The following is a 21,918-nucleotide window of genomic DNA, read 5'->3' as shown; positions in this document are numbered from 1 at the left end:
AATTAGATTATGTCTCATTTGCATATTTAGCAACAATAAAAATAAAAAAACCCATTATGAAACAAAAAAAAAATCATGGTTGCGATACAAATAATCAACTGAGGAACTTTAATCGTGAAATCTATTAGTCAAAATTCGTACGCTTAAAAACATATGGAATCTTAGAGTACATATCTTTAAAGGCCATTTTCTCAAAATGAGTTTATATATCAACTGATTAATGTAACACTTTATTCCTAAAAACAGCGAAAATGGATTTTTAAAAAAATGGTTTGCACAGTGATTTCTGATTTATTAAGAAACAAAGAATAAATATCCCAAATCCCCTCTGTAAAAACATTTGACTCTAAAATGTCAATGAAATTAAACAAGAATTTTGAACCTGGATTTATCCAATGTTCAGATTTCTGTTCTGGAAATGTGCAAATTAGTGCATATTTAAAGATAACATTTCAGAAAACTTGAAAAGGTGTCTCATTGTAACGAATCAACTGGGGAAGTTTTTTTGGTTGAGTTTTATTAGTAAACTGTAACTATAAATGAAAGGATGTTTTGCCCGGAGTTGGAGAAAAAAATAACTTCATTCACTGGGTCGACTGCCGGCAACTTTTAAGGTGGAATGTTTACTTGTTATGTTACTCAATGCATGAGGTGATGAGGTGACTCAATCAACACACCTAAAATTTCACTGTGACAACTTTGACTATCACTTTAGTTTTTATATGACAGACACTTTTAGTAATGAGTGGATCTTCAAGCGTTTATATGTATTAATTTTGGCTGGATTATGTGAACTGCATATATTCTAATCCTCACGTCGCAAAGCGTCGTTCCTGTGGGCTACAGCAACACTAAACCCCTGAGCTTGCCTGAGAAGGACTAAATGCACAAAGCTGGTATTTTTAAATATCCCATGGAGAGAGACTCTCACTGCAGCCTGTTCTATTTTGTTCTGAAAATCTCGGCGTGCAGCCTCGTTCTGTGGACGATAAACCAGGTGCAGACTTCATCTGTGTCATCGCTGATGAGGAAATACAGCGAGCGCTGGACGGAGCAGTGAGTGACAACAACCCCGCCCACATTTAAGAGGACTGTCTGTGGTGGAAACACTAAACAGACCGAGGCTCTAGGTACCATGTCTGAAGGGTTACTGCTGGTTACAGAGGTACTGTACTGAAAGGGTTTGGTGGAGACGGGGCTTTAATCCACTGAAGCCGTAAATCACGTCATTTTTATTTCTCATTACAGCCAGACACTTTTTAGCAAGCATTTCTCCCACTACACAAATGAAGACAGTCAAAGATGATGGTGTACACTGGGTATTTAAAACATTTATTGAGTATCATCACAGAGTACAGAGTGAAAAAGCAGTGTGAAATCAGCAGCCAGAAATGGCTGTTCGAGGAGCTCCATGTTGCTGTCCTAAAAAATCCCGATTAAGAGGATTCATTCTTGATACTGCGTTGCATCTGGGACCTCAGAAAAAAGGATTTCATCTCTTGTACCATGTCTTTCCTTTTAAAGGGTTTACATGGTTTACAAAGAACCCTTTAAAAGGGGAGAAAAGGCACGTGTTGAGCAAGGTGCTGTCCAACAGTGCTCTGTCAGATGTAAACAAAGAGTCGCCACTGACTGATAGTTCTAAGTGCACAGATTTACTGCAGTCTGAACATCTGAGCATGCAGCAGCTCTTTAAACAGTTACAGATGCCCTACCATTTATATTTTTATGCATAATAGTACTGTGGATATCTTTTTCCAGCTTCACCTACATGTGACACTTCCTGTTTTGGAAAAATACAAAGTAATATAAAACATATACTTAAAAAAGCATTTGTTACTGTGCAATAAAAATCTAGTGTTTCTTTTATATCATTCAGCCCTGTATGAAGGCCTTATTGTGCGTTCACACTGCTTCACAACAACACAACAAAAAATCCTACCGATCCAGTCACTTCCTGCAGAGTTGAGTGACACGCCAGTTGTTACCAGTAATTAAAGTTAACAGGTTTGACGGCCAATAAAACATGTCCATGCCTGAACTGTTCAGAGTGCTGATCTGAGCTTCAAGCTGTTTGTGCGGCTGATGAGAAGCTGATTACAGGAACAGCTACACAGTTTTTTAGGTAACAGATCAGAGCCGCTACACAGAACCAGAACTGGGCATGGCGGTAAGTGATGTGCTTTTGAAGTGGGTACCAAAATGGAAAATATGCAACCTTATGTTTTATTTATTGTCTATGCATTGTTCGCTAATTTGCATTTTGAATTGGCTGGGTGATGCCAGGCTACCAAAATGAGGCAGAAAGTCTTAAACATGTTTTCAGGTGTCAACTGATCTGGTAAACAAATAACTGCTGCCAGTTCTGTGGGTCATGGGAGAGCTAGAATTACCGCCCCGCGGTTGATGCCTCCGCGCACTCTTACAGTTTACATCCATGTCAGTGAAAACATGGATGCAGCACATCTATACAATCAGCACAGTTTCAAGATTAGAGTCACCAATTCAGTATCTGACCAAATGTCTCCCCTTCTGTTCCTGAGATATAACACTGACTGAAGGCCAGAAAAGTGTTTGATGCAGAACATTATGCTGTCAAGTGAAGTTGACCTTTGACCTTTTGGATATAAATGTCATCACTTCATTATTTTATCCTGTTGAACATTTGTGTCAAGTTTTGTCATAATCAGTGTATGAATTCAGATTGCACTGCACAGATTTATGGCCAAAAACATATTTTGTGAGGTCACAGTGACATTTGACCTTTGACCCTTTGGCCACCAAATTCTAATCAGTCTATTGTAGAGTTTAAGTGGATATTTGTGCCAAATCTGAAGAAATTCCATCAAGGCATTCTTGAGATATTGCGTTCACAAGAATGGGATGGACAAGCTGATAAGATCATTTGTTCGGCCTCGGCTATCACCGGCGTGGAGACATAAAAAGGGGAGAAAGGAAATAATTTCTACATATCTTGTGAGGTCACACTGATCTTGACCTTTGATGTTCGACCACCAAATTCTAATCAGTCTACTCTTCTATGGAACATCCAAGTGGACGTTTGTGTCAAATTTGAATAGACTTCCTCAAGGCATTCATGAGATATTGCGTTCACAACAATGAGATAGATGCAAGGTTACATTGACCTTTGACCTATGGCCACCAGAATCTAATCAGTTCATTGATAAGTCCAAGTGGAAGTTTGTGCCAAATTTGGGGAAAAAAATTCTCAAGGTGTTTTTGAGATATTGCGTTCACAAGAATGACACAGACATGGTCACAGTGACCTTTGACCACCAGAATCTAATCAATTCATTGCTGAGTTCAAGTGGACGTTTGTGTTAAATCTGAAAAAATCCCTGAAGGCATTCTAGAGATATCTCCTTCAGGAGAACCCGAAAATATAATGCTCCAGCTATGGCTATCGCTGGCGTGAAGGCATAAAAACAATCACAGTTGGCCTCTTTCACATAACCTGCTGCTACTTTAAGGCTTTTCCAATTTTTAAGCATTGTTAGTCTTTTCTCAGCAGACTGGGTGGGAGCTGCTGATGGTGGTGGGCAGACAGAAAGAATTCATGAAAGCTGCTGAGAAGAAAACGGAGGATTCATTCTGATCATTTCTTTCACAGGGCTTTCACAGAGAAGTTTGGGCTGAAATGTCCTGATAACATTGTAATGAGCATGTATTCAGGTGGTGAGAACCCTGCCCCATCCCAGTCTATCCCTAATGAGTGCTTACAGTGTGCTATGTTAAAATATCAAAGTGAATTTCATGTGCAATGCTAAAACTGAAGGTAAAATGAAATACATAATTTGGCTTGTTGAAAACTACACGCTGTCTCAACCCCACAGTCTGTCAGCACAGAACGAGCTATCAGCCATGTTGCTTGCAGGTCAGACACACAGTTCAAGGAGGTTGTTAGGGGTTTCATTCAGGGCTTTACTTCACGATGACTATCGAGGTGCTGTGGATGGACTCCATGACAGCGGCCAGGCGGCTGCACAGATCATGGGCTTGGTTGACATGGACTTTGGGTGGGTCTTTAAGAACTACTGTCTCAGCTGAACCGTCCAGAACCCTGGGCAGAAACTCACCCAGCTTCGCCTGCAATGAGTCTGAAAACAAAGGAAGAGCAGCAGAAATGGGAGGTTATCTTAGTGCACTGTAGTTTAATGTCTGTTTGTGTATTTCAACCCTAATAGTGCACAGAGGAGGATGCATGCATGTGCACACGAGAAAAGGTTGATACACAGTCTGCTGTAGAGAACAGGATCATGACATGAGCAGTAGCGAGGAACGCAAAGCACTGTGGGACTTAAGGACACAGAGGCTCCATTAAAGACTGATGGTGCTTCTTGAAGTCGAGGAAGGATCCTTAAACGGCTGAATTTCAAGGAGGCCACGCCATCAAATCGAAGGACTGTTCTTATGTCAAGGATCCTTTGAATTCTACTGAGGACCAAGTCCTTCCTTCAGAGAATTCTCAAGGATGCATGTGTATATCCTCAGCGGGCATGAAGTACCCACGGAATTGAAGGCGGGGCCTCTTCAGTGATGCACACCTGGGCACTCGCTAGCCTGTTCTGATGTGTGCCCTTTAGGACCTGATTTGGAAGGACCTGTCCCACCAAGGAAGCATCCTTGACTTAGAGAAGCACCACGAGTACACAGGGAAAGAGAGGAAAAAAGGGGAAGAGAAGGTCAAAGTTGGATTACTGCACGGCTTTTAAATTTATTGATAACTCACTTGGAACACTAATTTGTCAATTTATGATCCACCCACCTGAAACCTGCGATATTTTTGAACAAGCTTAGCCCAACCACCTAACCACTTCACTAGTTCATACTAATTGGGGCTGTTAATTTCCTTTGGACTTTTGCGCTCGTCCATTCATGAATTTGTCTCTGTTGAAAAAGTGTGTCCTATGGTATGGATGCTACTACCCAGAATGCAATGCGCCATGATGTCGTTGCCTATTTGCTACATAGAGTGCCCCAGGAATGAGTGCTAAAACCTAGAATTGAGTTAGCATTATTACACTCCTGGTTCCCTCGTCTTGAAGTCAGTGGGTTTTTGGTTAGATGTCTGAAATAAGGTCTGTGGTTAAAACAAGCTGAAGAGACTTTCACGTTTGGTTCTGACATAAAAATACTTCAGTAAATACCCCACCTTTAAGTGTCTCAAAAAGGAGTGAGGAGGAGTTGTGAACAAGTAGCTAAAAGAGACTACAGAATATCATCACGCCATACATGCCTTGCTGCATCATTGTGGGGGCGACTTTGAAGTCATGTGACCGTAATGTAATTTGTTTATAGCCTAACCATAGCTTTCTGGTGTTTGAATTTACGCTTCAAAAATCATAAAAGAGTTCATTTGTAAAGATTATCTTGCTGAACATCTTACCATCCATGTCCTGGCCGAGGCAGCAGCACCAGTGGCTGCGGATGCTCTCCATGGCGTCCCGGTCTTCCTGGGATAAAGCCTCGTCCCGGCTCATCAGGTGAAGGCAGGGGATGACGGCCTCGTCCATGATGGCGATGCCCTCCTCCACGTTGGTCTCCTCACCACTGCAAAACAGCTGTGACGCGCTTTCATTCAGTGCCTGCAGGGTAAATGTTAGGAGGAGGAGGAGGATGGAGAAGAGAGTAAAAGTTATTGTCATGAGGTTTCTTCTGTATTTACTATGTTGTGTTCGCCAAATATTTTCTGACAAATAATTTTGTGCTCAAAGTTAAAAATAGAAGGTTGTAAAACTGAAAGATGACGTATGACTGTAGTAGAATCTGCAAGTCATACGTCATCCTCCAAACTTCATAAACACCATGAACATCATAGGAAGCTAGCCAGTCAATTTATCTTGTATTTTTCCATAACTGTGGCATCATAGCCTTGTTCATACCTCTCTTCGTTTAGTGTGTTGTTTATTTTCATAATGGTATTTGTAGCCCATGTGCCGTGAACGGCTGCAATCAACACAGTAAATTACGGCAAAGCCCACCTGCAGTAACCAGTGGTTATTTGACTTCCTGTTGCCTTTCTATCATCTTGAACCAGTCTGGCCATTCTCCTCTGACCTCTGGCATCAACAAGGCATTTTGGCTCACTGGATATTTTCTCTTTTTGGGACCATCCTCTGTAAACCCTAGAGATGGTGGTGGTGAAAATCCCAGTAAATACTCAGACCAGCCTGTCTGGCACCAACAACCATGCCACGTTCAAAGTCACTTAAATCACCTTTCTTCATCATTCTGATGCTCCGTTTGAACTTCAGCAGCTCGTCTTCACCATGTCTACATGACTAAATGCATTGAGCTGCTGCTACGTGATTGGCTGATTAGCTATTTGCATTAATGAGTTGAACAGGTGTACCTAATAAAGTGGCCAGTGAGTGTATGTCTATGGTCTCTCTCACTTGTTCCCTTCTTTACTGTCTCTTGGCCTCAGTGCACCGTAGGATAGACAGATATATCACTGAGCTCCACCGTCTATAATGTAGTTTTGGGACATGTTGAAAGTTTGCACTGTCCACCAGCACTGGCCTCTAACAGGTGCAGATGCTGGGAAGTGCACAACTTTCAGTCAGAAAGTGTAAAGTCCTGTCAAAAAAACATGAAAAGAATCAAAATGCTGCTTGGGACACTGTCTGAGCTGAACTGAGGCGAAAGCGGCCGATACTGATGGACAGCACTCCTCCTAAATGTTCCGTAACTCCATTTCAAACAGTGGACCTTGGCAACAAGTCTGAATGGAATTTTTTGTGAGGTTGTTTTTTCCAACTTCTAGTCCCAGGGTGAGTGATGAACCTTGAACCTCGACTTTGTAGTCGTTACTTTAAATCCAACATATACTATATATACTACCGAGACTGTAAGTAGGACTCAAAGCCAAGAGCTTCATATCTAAAACATATGTCCTTTAACACAGACAGCCTAAATATAGTTTGTGTCTAATTCTGTCTGTCCAGCACTTTGTTCCAGACGGAGATATTTCAGCAACTACTGGACACGGCCAGCTCCCAGAGGATGAATGGTATGATTCTAATGACCTCTGAATTTCCTTTCATGCAGGCCAGAATTTCTACTTGTACATAAGAAATGTAAAATCACAAGAGGAGGCTTCCATGAAAGTCACACTTTTTTAATGATACCTTTCCATTGTTATTCTAACCTTTCTGCAGAAGGACTGAGCTCAGTGCCGCCACAATAACATACAGTATACACACACACACACTGACTGCAAGAGCTGCTGTACTCACAGTGAGACATTTCCTCCTGTAAACGGCAATAAGAGATGTGTCCACGCCACGTTTCTCTCCGTTCTTCAGCAGGGTGGCGTTGGTCTCGTACGCATGAGCCAGGAAGATCAATGCCTCCCGCGTCCTGCAGCACAAACACAAGGCGACAGTCACCATGTCATCCTCTACAAAAACTGCAGTCCCAGTTTAGGCCATATTTAAACCCTCTGTGGTGCTGAGTTGCCTCGAAGTAACAATCTCATTTTTGCCCATTTACACTCACACAATACATCCTCAAATATACTGCATTACTTAAAAAAGAGCCGAGCCCTACTCAAACCAATAGCAGTGTTTAAATTGTCACATGACTTTCTGGAGGCCATGTTAAGTCTCTCTTTCTGGGGCCTTCCTCACATGGTTTAGCTCCATCAGGCATCTCCACAAAAGTGGTCTGAAAGTGTCTTTTTCTGACATTTTAAAATGCGGGAAAAATTGGATTCACAAAAATACATGAGTAATTTTTAATTTTTAATTGTTTAATGTACTTTCTTTGATAATTAAGTGCTGGAAAAAATGCAAATGTTGCCTTGAAGTAACACTGTTTGTTTCCTTTCTATCTCTACAAATTAACCTAGATAAGTTTAATAATGTTAGTTTAAATAAATTTTGGGCTGTGACACCATACAGTCAATTATGCTTTGTGACTGTGCTTATATTTTACACATATTTTCCTTCCATTTACAGAATGAATGCATTATTATTATTCTATAACCCCTCAAAGATGAAGAGGGTAAAATTAGTGCTCCCAGTCGATGTTAGTGAGGATGGATAAGAATTTAAAGTTCAGAAGACAACATGCTGCAGCAGCCTGGCAGCAACAAAACAAATGGTGACAACATACAGTAAGTAAGGTGAGCCCAGGGCTGCCCCCTGATAGTCGACCAAACGTTAGACGACCAGAAAGGTCATTAGTCAGCAAGATTTCATTGGTCGCTTAGTCGCAGAAGAAAAAAACAAAAAAACAAACAAAAGTGAACCTCTATTATTATGCACCTTGTCAAAATAAATCCAAACCTATATAACTGGACCATGTGGGAGTTTAATTTGAAAGGACAGACACAGGAAGTGTCCACGCTCAGCAGTCAGACAGGAGTCAGGTTAATTTCCAGGGCTGGTACCTGCGGTTTTTCCACAGGCTAGTTAATAACATGTCGGGCAGGAAATCCAAAGTGTGGGATCATTTTGAGAAGGTGAAGGACGAACCCAAGGTGATATGTAAACTCATCTTCATTGGTCGACTACAAACATGACGTATCATCTGAAACATGGAAGTAGCTACATGCCCATTAGCCCACAGCGTCATTAACAGGCGGCTCGCTCAGTGTGTGACGTGCACTTGTAGATAAAATATAGGCCTATATTAATGAAGGTTCATTAGTACGCTTTTGTATTTCTCTGTAATGTAGCACAGTGTTAACAATGTTACTGATACTATTCTTTCTCACACCTTCAACTCAGACCACCAAAATATATCATTTAATCATTACATTCATATCATAAACATGCAGGCAGCTAGTCGACTGATGGACCTAAATGATGTTGGTCAACTAGGAACGTTCTTAGTCGGGGGCAGCCCTACATCTTTTTAAATTTCTTACCATTATGGTATGGTGTTGCTTTAAGGTCACATACCCAAAAGTTTAACCAAATGGCATCACACAGTGTACCAGAGAGGGTTAAACATATTTAAGAAGTATTCTCAGAAAATGAGTCGTACATCATTTGTAATATGAGGATTGTGTCTTTTTCTCTCTGCTGTATGTCCAGTATGATTATTATAACTCTCTGAAACTTCAGTGGTCAAGTTTCAGAGAACAAACACAAACAAGAAGATTGATATTGATCTGCAGAGGTGATGTGACACATGCTGGGGCCAGGCGGTGCAGTGATGAACGTTGGACACCTACTTTCCATGCTGGTAGTGCTCCAGTCCAGTCAGCAGGTAGACGAACACTGTTCTGAACAGTCTGTAGTCATCATGCCACTGCTGCGAGACAGAAAACAGGACAACAGACGATTATTTCAATCACTGTTTGCCATGTTTTTATATTGTCTGATCATGGAACTAAATACAGGCGTTATTTCTTCTTCAGTTGTCATGTGGTTAGTCGGTGATTCCATTTCACTCCTCCTTCAAAGGTACAGCTGTCGATATTTGATATTTTTGTTCAACAAATCTCATGAAAAGACCAAAACGAACATTGCCTTAGTCCGTTTCTCAATACTTTCCAACTTCCCGATCTTGTTAGTGGCTCTCAGCTTCACGTCAACAGGTTCCTACTGACAGAGTGACAGTGTTTTAAAAGAAGGCTCCGTAGTTTCTAAAAACAGCTGGTCATTGTAGTTTTTAGAAAATGTTAGTTACTATGTTAACAGGAGGACTCCATTTCTCAGTTGTGGCATTCACCATGCACTGGGAAGATGCGTCCTTAAAGTGTGCCGCGCTGCTGATCAGTTCACATATGCCTGTCCACTCAGTGACTATACGTGCATTAACTCAAAACTAAATGTCGCGTGGGTGCTCATGGTAAAGAGGGAGCATGACACCCAGCCAAGGCTCTGGCTCACTGATGTCCTCCAATACTTTTTTGGACAAAGAATGGAGGCCTAGCTGACTGCACAGAGGGATGCCCTTCATCACGCTGTGGACACACACAGCACAGTTGACAGATGGATTGGTTGGTCTTGTCATGGCACTTGTTGAGTGCAGGAACATGACAGATTATCATTAGCCACATCATTAGCGTGTGTGTGCATGCCCTTCAATTGCTTACGGCAAAAAAAGTTTAAAAACCACTGTGATAGAGGGTAAAACAGGAGTGGACTTTACTGTGTCCCATCCCACTTCCACAAAAAATACTTCCTGTCCTGAGAAAAACATAGAACATCACCAGACTCTGATGTTAAGGTTATAGTACACTAGTGTAGTATACTGGAGCCTATCCCAGCTGTCATTGGGTGAGAGGCAAGGTACACCCTGGACAGGTCACCAGACTATCACAGGGCTGACACATAGAGACAGACAAACATTCACATTCACACCTACGTACAATTTAGAGTCACCAATTAACCTGGACACATTCACACCTACGTACAATTTAGAGTCACCAATTAACCTGGACAGCTTACACGTCCTACCTTTACATACACATACTAGTCTGGCAGTATGTGCTCAGATTTGGAGTGTTGTTTTTATCATTTTCTTGTTTTAATTTACACTGCCTCTTGTCTGCCAATCAAATCAATGCCCATTCCTCTACGCAACCTGAGTGTGCCATGCCTGTGACCAGCCCACCACGCCAAGGCAGGTGGCCGTGTCATCAATCGTAGAATTTATTTATTTTTTTGCTCCACTTGCCCGGCGTTTTTCAAACATATCAGATTCAAACTCTATTCAAATATAATTCCAGCTTGCTGGCACACAGCGAGGGAGAGACCAGCCCAGAGACAAAATAATGAAATGTACATGACGGCAGATGAAGCGTCAGACATCAAGCTACATTCAGTTGACAGCTCAAGTTATGTTACATGGACGATTTTTTGAGATTATGGTAACAATTTCAATACAGAAAAAATTCCATGACTTTTAATGATCTTGACTAATTCCATGACTTTTCCAGGCCTGGAAAATATGACTGTGACATCCCATGGTTTTTCTAGGCTTTCCATGACTGTGGGAACCGTGGGCGATGTCATGCAGCAAAAGGCCACGTCAGAATAAAACCCGCAGACGGCGAGGACATAACCCAAATTACCAAATAATTAAAAGACAACAGAGACAGATTAATTTCCAGTGAGATTATTACAAAAATGGGACAGATTAAGCCCTAAAACACAAACAGTGTATCCCTAAAAGACAGAAGTCAGTGCATCTGTTAGACCGTACCAAGTACTCATCCATATCCATGTCCTCTGGTTTGATGAGGCGCAGCTTGGCTCGGGCTTCCCTCATGATACTGATGGCCCTGTGTGTACAGAAAGGACATACGAGTGCTGTAAATTTACATCAGGGTGGATACAGAACTTTTACCATGTGCTGCAGGTCTCTGCTCTGGACACTAGATGGCATAATAGGCATGCTATATGGGCCTTAAAGTGCTGTTCCTCTGAGTAAAACCACACACATTTTCTGCACAGAAACCTCTCAAACATGATCTATTTCCTGTCTGTCTTTCTTTCAAGATTATTTCTGTGGCTTTTATTTGTTAGTACAGCTAGGGTGTTACAGGAGGGTGGAGAAAGAGGGGATGACATGCAGCTAAGGGCCACAGGCTTGAATCAAATCCATGCCGCTGCAGCAAAGACACAGCCTTTGTACACGGGGCGCCCATTCTACCAGGTGAGCTACCTGACGCTGCATCTGATTTCTGGCAAATTAGTTTATCTCGTAATTCTTTTAACCTCTAGCGTACACACACAAAAAAGGGAATTATGCACATAACTCTGAAAACCTGAAGCTCATGTATCAACAGCAAGACTCCAGACTGCTGAAGTCTCAGCATGATTTCACTGTTTTCACTCAAAAAGAAAATTTAAATCACTTTTTAGCAAAACTCGAAGCACAGATCGCATCATATAGCACAGTTTGGTCACCCTGAAGACACTGGCCTTCAAAATGCCACATCCTAGCTCTGTTCAAACTCAACTGGCAAAACACTCCCATCATGTGTCAGAGCATAAAGGAGGCCTTGAGACCATGTTGGGGGGAAAATGGTGCAGCAAAGAGAACAGAGAGGAACGACTATGAGAAAACATTTATTTTGAGGCCAGTTTAGTCTCCTTAACATTTTACTGTGTTACAGTAACAAACAAGTATTTTCCCTTTTTTGTATTTGTGCCCTGATTTCATCATTTCATAACCAGGACAGTCTAAACACTGTCTTAAAGTGCTGTAGTGTTTGTCATGTTACTCACAGTACCAGTGCAGTTACCGTGAGTTTTGCCATAAGTGACTCTCTCATATCAACTTTTACAGTATGACTCTGGGAAGCTTTGTCTATCCAATGAGCTCCCATGTGCATTGTAATTGCTGTTATCCTATGTATGTATGTTAGAATTTATATATATATATATATATATATGTTATGTTGGGATGGTGGAGTGGGATAGGAGGGATGTACAGTAGCTGTTGTAAAGACTGACACTTTCCTTTTTTCTTTGTTTCTATGAAAAGTAGCCCAATTACTGTGTGAGACTATAATTTTGACAAATAAAAAGTATTAAAAAAAATGTGCAGTATACTGTATGTACCAAAAAAATGCAGTCTATGTTGGGACACACAAAAAAAATCTTTAAGAAATGAGAAAAAAGGAAATAATTTCTACACATTTTTATACATCTGAATTCTGAATATGTTACATGGCCTCATGAAGCCAAATCATATATAACAATATTTTGATGGTAGTGTTTTAAAATTATCACACCAATGTTTAGTCTGCGACATCAGGGATCAGCATGCCCAGGACCCCTGCCTGCTGCCCGGCACAGAGTGCACCCAACCCTGATTCCTCTCCCTGCAGGTGGTGAGCCCACAGCCTCAATTATTCGGGCTGAGCCCCACTGGGCTACAGGGAGGGCCCCAATGTCCCCATACAGGGCGAGGTACTCGAGGTCATATCAAAGCCTCTCCCCTGGGACCACTTTGCCTTGGGAGACCCTAGCAGAGTCTATTAGCCTTGGGCAACACAGCTCCCATGATCACAGGGACAACTGTTTAATTGGTGCTATGTTGGAGGTATTCATATGATTGTTGTGTGAATCATTTTGGTGTAAAGAATCAGTTTTGATTCCAGTGTTTCATTTTGCAAGAGAGTTTTGACTAAATAGTTATTTCTTTTCAGTTTTGTGTTTGAGCTACAATTTCAGAAAACTGTGTCCAAACGATGGGGTAAAACTGGTATAGACTGATTTCCTTGGCTCATTGAGGGTCCATTTTTCTGCTATCTGTGTGTACCTCTCATCGAAGCTCAGGTTGCGGTCAGTAAACTGCTCCAGCAGCGTTCTCTCAATGATGCGATTGGGTGCCTTGTTCTGGAAGAAGTAGACCAGAGCGTGCTGCAAACGAGCGTCCTCCTGGGGTGTGGTCTCCTCCTGGGAGAGCTCATACAAGCGGGAATACTCCTCGTGGAAGGCCTGAAGGAACAGTGGGAAACGTATCTTAGTTTTAATTATATTTTAATTCTCCGATATGCTCATAGTGAGTAAACACGTAACAGCGCTAGATAGATTTTATTTGATGCAGCAACCTCTCAGTGACCAACCTCAGAATGACTCATACAAAAACTGAGTATGTTTGAGAGTTTTGGTGCGAACAGAGTTAAGACAGGCAGACATTATTCATTCGTTAAGGGTTACCAAAGTTGAAAGTCTCATCAAAAATACACACAAACAAGTAAATTATTCGTATGAAGCCAAGTTTCTCCTCACATGAGGAGAAAATATGGATTTTTCAACTTAGACACTGGGAGACTATTTGCAATATTTTCTGTGTTTCTGAGTCTTTACCGTGTTATCATTAAAATGTTGGGAATATTGGATTTCATGAGTCAAAAGACAAGGTTAAAACGCTCATCTTGTTATTGACTTTGACCTTCCTGTATTTGGAATAGTTCATAAAAAAATCTGGTCTTCATCATTTATAGAAAGAAATCTTTAGCAGGCGTCTGATCCTCTATAGCTGCTTGTTGTTAACACAGTACATGCTGCGTGCCGATGAATAAAGAAATTGCCTCGCAGCCAACAGGTACCTCACTATATGTGAATGTTTTTGTCTTTATGTCCTGATTTTGATACATATGTGGGGAAAGAAAGAACTAATTGAATGTAGACGTGTAAATATTTCATGTTGGCTGGCAAACTATTTCACAAAACAAGATTATTTGATTATTTCGTGGATGTGAGACGTGAGAACCTCCAGTATCCCTGCAGGACCGTACCTTGATGAGGCCAGCCTCAGGGCCTTCCTTATCAAAAGTTTGCCTGGCCTTGGCTATGGCGAGGATGACGCCCTGCATCGCTGGAGTCAGCATCATCTATGAAATGAGTGTGAGGAGCAGAAACAAGAGTGAAGCAAACAGTTTGACAATGAAGGCTGCTTGTGATGTCTGCGGAAACATCTTGAACTTCCTTTACGATAAACTATGCAGGATTTTCCTAAACAACAATGTATAAACTCATACAAAAGATAATTCCTTACAATCATTATTCATTACCCACTAGAAGTGTGTGACGTATTCATCTGTAGAGACCCTGCCCTCTGCCTGTGTTATAAAAAGGTAGCGACCACGTGCCAGACCGTAAGCAGCATGCATCCAAGAGGAAGCAACAAAAATCGCAGACACAGCACCGGAAACATAAAAAAATATAAGAGGTGAAATGCCGATATGGGGTTGGCTTTCACTTTCCGTTTTGGCTGGCAATACTGTTTACAAACAGGAATCCTGCAAAGTATCTTTACCTTTAGAGTCAAAAATTAAAACTGCAAAACAGCAACAATCAAATGCATTGCTATAAGTTGTGAAAGAGCAGCAGGAAGATGAAATCACACACTCACAGGCTTTAATAATGATTTCTGTGTCTCAATGGTCAACCCTGGCTAAATTTTGAATTGATGTTGAACTATTAATCAGACCGGTGGAGTCATAAATGTGAACTCCTGCCCAGAAGAGTGAGGGCAGACAGATCCTTTCTTCATTTTAAGGCTCTCCGATTGCAATTTTTACTTTTAGTTAAGGTCTTTTTTTTTACTGTGTTTTTTCACAGGTCCAACAAGAAAAAATAAGAAAGAAAAAACTTTACCACCCGCTCCACACACATTTATCCATTACACATAGGCAGATACCCCCAAAAGGAAAATAAATAACACAAATAAATTGGAATTAGAGAGACATTGGTGACATTGTCGTGCTGCCAGCTTCCATATTCTCAACAAAGGCTAAAAAAGGCTGCCAAAATAGTGTGACATTTCAAAGTACACCTTCTGAGAGTACATCTGTTCTTCTCCAGTTTAAGATGTTACATGATTTCCCTGATCCAGTAACTACAGGAGGCCTACATTTTCCCTTTTCCACCAACATTAAACTGGTTCTGGTATAATTTTGCTACTTCTGTTTACTTACACTGTGCATGGTACAACGCCCTCCGCTGATGACACATTCATGATTACAAAGGTTCTGTGCAAAACTGGTAGAAATGTGGATGGGTTCGCTGGATAGCACCAATATATCCAAGACCAGCTCAAGAACCAGAGCCAATGGCTCTTCAGTTTTTCAAATTATTTTAGAAAAGGTCTTGAAGATGGTTTGCCAAAATATGTATAGCCTTGGACATGTCCAAAGCGGGCAACAGAATGGCTGGAGCCTGCCTGCATTGGTCACATGTTGGCTCTACTGGCTTAAATGTTATAAAGTCTGACTTTAAACCAATGCAGAAACTGCACAATGTTGATTTGAATAACAGCATGCCTATGACATATCGAAGATGCATTTATCCTCAAATTTCACCCAGTTTAATTTATTTCTGGAGCCACTAACTTGAGATGTTCGCAAGTGCAGCTATGTTGTACGAGCTACTGACTTCATATTACATTATGGCACCTACTCACCTCCTCATTGTATCCATCAGCATCAGCTCTCACCATGATCCTGCCAACATTTGGGATCTCCACTTCTGAGACCTCATTCTCAGTCTGTCGCTGTCTAGCTGGGACCTCCTGCTGCTGCAACTCATCCTCCTGCTTTGCTTCATGTTCAGGAGCTTCTCTGGAAGCCTCCGGCTCGCCTTCAGCTTGAGGGCCGCCGCCTGCTGCCTGCGTGTCATCGTTTTCCACATGGAGGTCAGGTGGTGCCTGGTTACTGAGCTCTGCTTCAGGGCCAACAGGAGTCTGATAGAGACAGATTTAACAAACTGCATTATATATAATCTATATAAGTGCTTATCCTGTTTAGGGCTCTGCATAGTGCACCTACACTAATCTACACCTCTGTATGTGTTACAAACACCTGTGAAACAAAGTGTATATATCTAAAAATGTCATACAGCATGTGCTTCTATTTTAACTCCACTCGGCCAGTGAACAAATTGGCTCAGGGAGTGTGTGAAATTCAAAATGGCTACTTGTATCCAGTGAAAGGTTGGTCTTATTATATGAAGTCAGGGAGGGTCAGCAGACAGACTGCAGCTCAATACATTTGGAAAAACACTCACTTACATGTGACGAATCAGTGTGTCAGTGGGGCTCCTGACACCAATGGCAAGACAGAGTTATTATCTCAACTAAATTACCAGTTTATTTAATGTCACATAACAGAACAGCCCACAATAAATGTTTATGATGGTCATGCAGCACCCAATAGTGTAATAATTTCCTGAAAATGTAATAATATGTGCACTTGACTCAATCGAAAATGTAATAAACCCCAATAATAACCTTATAAAACAAAAGTTGTTTTGTTGGATTGCGGTTAGTTTCAGGAGGTAGTGTTTTGTTGGAAATCTGTGGTATAGACCATTTAGAAAAGAGTCACCTGGGGTCTCCTGTGCTGCTCAGAGGCTTATCTGATCTGGAATTCTAGATCGTTAAGCCCAGTTCAGACCAAAGATTCCCCACAAGACAAGTTGAAAAAGGCAACCACTTGCAATGTGCCGTTCTGCAACGTTTTATAAACCTGCCAGTTCACACCAATGCAACTAGATGAGATCTCTAGTCAACAACTCTCTGTACTTCCGTTATGATTTCCAGCTTCTCAGGTTTATTTTGTGGCTGAATATAATTTGTAGCTTCTTAAAATCTTAATGAGGATAGTGATAGTGAGATACTGGCTACGGCTGCATTTGTAGAAGAGATGAAATGCCGAAAAACAGAAACAAAAAGAGCATCAGATGGACTGTATTCATAATAAATACTCCACAATAATATAGATAACCTGCGCCAATTAATCAGTCAGTGAGGATGTGTGTGTGTGTGTGTGGGCGGGGCATAAGTACATATAGCAAGCAGCAGCGACCCACCGACACCGGCACACCCTGAGGACGCAAACAGAGGGCTCAGTGGGGACGGAGCACCTGCCGCAGCAAGCCAACACGCCGTCTGCGGTCATTTTGACTTGACCAGCAGACTTCACTACAAGCTGATTGGCTGTTGAAACAGGTGACATGCTTTAAAACCAGCCATCTGCGATTTGACCAGCTGAGCTGCAGGTGACACCATCAGCTGGCTTGAGTCGAGCTCAGACCAAACCAGTTCACACCGCTGACACTTTTCTCTGCAATGTTCTGAAACGGTTTCATCTCGTCGCTAATCATTGGTCTGAGCTGGGCTTTCCATATGGTGGTCTCCAAAGGAGGCAAGTCTATCACCCTCTCAAGGAGACCAGGATGTAGGTGCACGTCCTTGAGTTTCTGCACATGTGCATACGGCTGTATGGTGCTCAGGGTCTGTGCTTTAACCCAGTGGTCATTCTCTGATTTCAAATCAAATGTGTATAACAGTCTTAGATTCTTAAAACACAAAACGTAGAACTCTGGACAGAAAATGAACATAGTATTATCCCTCATGTATTACATCATCAGTTCTGGGAAAATAAAACACATTAAAGTGTAATAAATTCTCAATAATAACTAAATTTTTTAGGAGATCATTACATTCTTGGGTGCTACAGGTCATTTTTGCATTCTGTAGTGCATGGCGTTGTATTGGTCTGCATTGGTGTTCCTAATATTTTGACCACAACAAAAACTGAAAGCGATGAAGTGAAGGTTATATGATGTGCCCCCAAACAAGCTCCTGACTATTAAACCAATAAAGTGATGGCAGTAATTACCCCTAACCTTTGGTTCATCGGTGCATTACTCCGTCTGACATTAAGCCTGGATCTGTGTTGCTATGCTAAGTGGTGGAATGGGATCCTTGACCCAGATGTACACACTCTATTTATGCGGCCTAAAATTTCTGACCCATATTCCACAGAGGGGGAGTGGGTGGGTGATGTGTCACAGACTTGCCCACCTGACTCTGAAGCTCCTTCTCAGCGGAGGTGGAGCTCTGGCTTGGCTCCAGGGTGTCAGTGACTGCCGCACTGCTGGTGTCGTCTGGCTGGCAGCCGGTGCCCTGTGATGGTGGTGGGGGTGGTGTTAACTCTGATTCTTCTGGGGTCAAAAAGAGAAAGAGAGAGGAGACAGGCTGTGAGTGGACACACATGACTGTGATGAAAAGTACTGTTAAGTAGTTATGTTTTTATTGTTCCCTCTTCTCTCATCGGCACATACAGACCTTCAGGTTTCTCTAAGGAATCAGGCTCCGGCTGTGGCTCCTTCTCTGCTTCTGGCTCTGGTTGTGGCTCTGAAGAAGCTCCCTGGTCCGGCTCTTCAGTAGCTGGTCCTGACTGAGGTGCTGGCTCGACAGGTGTTTGCTGTATATTTTCAGGACTGGGGTTTGGGGGCTCTGCAGACGCTGTTGACTCTCCCTGTGGCGCTGCGGTCTGGCAGAACTGCTCCTCCCATTCACTGAGCTCCTGCTGGAACCAGCGGTTATCTTCATGGACGTAGCGTCTGAGGACAGGTGGCAGGGAGTCCATGCCATGCAGCACCTGGCCTGTCTCATCATCTGTGTCTTCTGGGTGGATGTGGGACAGTGTCAGTTCACAGATCATTAGAAATAGTGTAGAAATTACTGTAGAATAAATTAATTATTGTTATACATACTTGCAGTTTTCAATAGGCTAATGTTGTTAATACATATTGACACAATGGTTAAATACATAAGAGGACTGTGCTTATACTGTTCTGGTTTCTAACATGATGGAATAGCCTGCTTCTCAATATCAGGATACACCTTTCATGCACTAAAAGACTTAAAATACTTCTTAAACGAGACCAAAGTCTGACACCCTCTCACATCTTAAGATTGGGCTTCTTTCACAAATATCTTCCGGAGTGTTTTCTAAAAATTGGTCTGAAGAAATGTCCTTAGAAAAATCTACAGCAGATTCAAACGGCAGAACTGTTAACACCAGTGTTCTTATAATGATGAATCCCACTGTCCTTGTAAGTTAGAAGTGTGTGCCAGTTGATCCTAATTGCCCCGCAAATCCCCATATAAGGTTATGAGACCGCAGGGCTGTGTGCACACACAGAAAGTGAAGAGGAAGACGAAGCTGAGCAAATTAAGTCAAGAATGCCTGACTGAAAGTCTGAAGAGGGTGGAGCACCAGATGCCAAACATTAAAAAAACATCTGTTTTGAAGTGGAGGTGCTTCTGCAGAAAGTGAATGCTAAATGAGATGAGTTTTATTTAGTAGTGTCAGGAGTGGGTGTAAAATAACACAAAAAGATGCATGGGATGCTAAAAATATGTGTTTATCAACCACCTGACCTGCAAACTGCAAACTGTATCCACTACAGTCGCACAAATGTGAGGACTGGGGACAGAGACGAGCACTGTGAGAGAGTCAGCACACACCACAGTTTTCTCCTACTACATTTTGTTTCTCCTTTCTGCAGTGCCACTGCAATAATCCAATATACCCTCTAAAATGATTCAAGGTTAATCTCATCTCATCAAATTGAATCAAACAACTGAAACACACTCAGAGATGTACCTGTAATGAGATAGGGTAGCCTGTCATCGATGTACATCAGGCAGTAGGCACTGGCGTTGGTCATGCCCCCGAATGAGTCTCGCTCCAGCTCCTCCCATGATGACTCAGTGATGCTTACATCGTTGTACTTCATCCAGCGCTGATTGGCATGGTCGTAGATGTAGGCCCAGTAATGGCCTGCTGATGCCTGGCCTTCATGGACGAGCACTGCATGGAGTCTGTAGGGTGCCTTAATAAGAGCAGAGTGGGAGACAGCACTGAATCCCAGCTGTATAAAACACTGAAGCCCTGTAACACTGGGATCCGATATCCGAGTACTGAGATGTGACCGTGCAACTCTTAAGACCAGCTCAGACCAAAGATTTGTGACGAGATGAAACCGTTTCAGAACGTTGCAGAGGAACGTTTCAGTGGTTCGAACTGGCCAGTCTGAACTTGACTACTTATGCCCCGCCCACACACACACATTCTCATTGATTGATTAACTGGTGCTGGTTATTTATATTATTGTAGCGTATTAATTATGAATACAGTCCATCTGATGCTCTTTTTGTTTGTTTTTCACCGTTTCATCACTACTGCAAATGCAGCTGTAGCCACTATCACTATGTATCACTATCTTCATTCATATTTTAAGAAGCTGTAAATTATATTCAGCCACAAAATAAACCCGAAAAGCTGGAAATCAGAACAGAAGAACAGAGAGTTGTTGCATTGAGATGATACACCACCTCATCTAGTTGACTTGGTGTGAACCTGCAGGTTTTTAGAACGTTGCAGAACTGCGCATTGAAAGTTGCTGCCTGTTTCAACTCGTCTCATCGTGAATCTTTGGTCTGAACTGGGCTTTAAATCCACTGTAGTGTGATATTAATCTGACAGGTTCTTATTTGTATTCTGTTCTGTTTACATTACATTATTTTCTGTTTCTCCACAGAGATCAATAAAGTTTCATCCAGTCTCAGCTGCTGCTCTCTCTGCAGCTGTAGATGTAAAACGTAATTGAATTGCTGTTTGCCAGAGTGAATTAGTTGAATGTAAGTCTTACCTGGCAGAGACTGTTGTCTGAGTACATGCCCTCCAGCATCTGAGTGAGCCTGTCGATGCTGGCCTTTAGCTCTGGCGCACACACGCACAGGCGCACACACGCACGCACACACACACACACACACACACACACACACACACACAAAGCAAAACAACACTGAACAAAAAGAAATGAATTTCTCATGTTTTTTATTCTTTTACCTATTATTTGCTTCATAACGGGAAAGTTTGGAGGAGCCGGGTTAAATTCAGAGGAATACAATTCAGCAATTCCCACGTGTTATAATATATTACCTGGGATTCTTTTTTGGTTCAGGTGTACAGCTCTGAACCAGTGGAGACTATTTCCCATGGTGCGCTGAAGTTCTTGCCTCATTTGCACCACTTATTTATATTTATATACCAGGTATTTTGGTGCGACCAAGTGGGAGAAGAAGTGCAGCAGAAAAAAGTGCCTTTGGCAAATCAGGGGCTCACTGCAATCTCACTGTCAAGACTGACCTCGTTCTGCACGATCTGCTGTTACCAGTTTGTAAGTAGTTTGTGTTGCATTTATACCAAGTGGCAACCTGTGGGGCTGAGAAATGAAGCAAAAGCTGGCGTTCCTCTAATGGCCACTTGAGTTTGGCCCCAGAATCCAGCCGGTCCCCATAGACCCCCATGTTAAAATGCTAAATGTTACGCAAAATTAAGGGCAGGCCGCTTTGGGCGACAGGCTGCCTGCTGATCGTGTCCTCAGATCCACCCCTTCCTCCACAGTGCCAGCCTCTCGCCCAAATACACCGCGTTCCAAATTATTATGCAAATGATATTTTTCTCTGATTTTCCTAAATAGTCGATGCAAATGACAGTCAGCATAATTTTCAAGTCATCAGCTGTTAAAGTTTAATTCAAATGTTATTGAACAAACCTCCCAATGAAAACAGTATTTTTTTCAAAAATAAAAAACTTAAAATGCACTGTTCCAAATTATTATG

At 42.0% G+C, this 21,918-nt stretch overlaps 1 protein-coding gene across 5 annotated transcripts in view; it reads right to left on the bottom strand.

Annotated features, from left to right (window-relative positions):
• Positions 1–1,313: 1,313 nt before the first annotated feature.
• The window catches only part of usp28 (ubiquitin specific peptidase 28), a 42,807-nt gene continuing 22,202 nt past the window's right edge, over positions 1,314–21,918 (bottom strand). For 2 of the 5 annotated variants that reach the window (XM_050040208.1, XM_050040209.1), the window contains exons 15-26: positions 20,943–21,013; positions 19,895–20,123; positions 18,568–18,909; positions 18,304–18,443; positions 15,901–16,179; positions 14,234–14,329; positions 13,252–13,430; positions 11,185–11,263; positions 9,206–9,285; positions 7,260–7,383; positions 5,408–5,606; positions 1,314–4,118 (exon numbers count right to left, since the gene is read on the bottom strand). In XM_050040208.1, coding sequence (XP_049896165.1) covers positions 3,943–4,118; positions 5,408–5,606; positions 7,260–7,383; positions 9,206–9,285; positions 11,185–11,263; positions 13,252–13,430; positions 14,234–14,329; positions 15,901–16,179; positions 18,304–18,443; positions 18,568–18,909; positions 19,895–20,123; positions 20,943–21,013 — 1,994 coding nt within the window. In that variant the 3' untranslated portion in view covers positions 1,314–3,942. Of the gene's footprint in view, positions 4,119–5,407; positions 5,607–7,259; positions 7,384–9,205; positions 9,286–9,383; positions 9,576–11,184; positions 11,264–13,251; positions 13,431–14,233; positions 14,330–15,900; positions 16,180–18,303; positions 18,444–18,567; positions 18,910–19,894; positions 20,124–20,942; positions 21,014–21,918 lie in introns of those variants that run through there. The other 3 variants (XM_050040210.1, XM_050040211.1, XM_050040212.1) reach the window with 3 other exon arrangements.

This window comes from Epinephelus moara, chromosome 3, assembly GCF_006386435.1.
Source record: "Epinephelus moara isolate mb chromosome 3, YSFRI_EMoa_1.0, whole genome shotgun sequence".
NCBI classification, from domain to species: domain Eukaryota; kingdom Metazoa; phylum Chordata; class Actinopteri; order Perciformes; family Serranidae; genus Epinephelus; species Epinephelus moara.
Note: the sequence above shows the minus strand (reverse complement) of the source record. Positions and strands in the feature narration are given on the sequence as shown.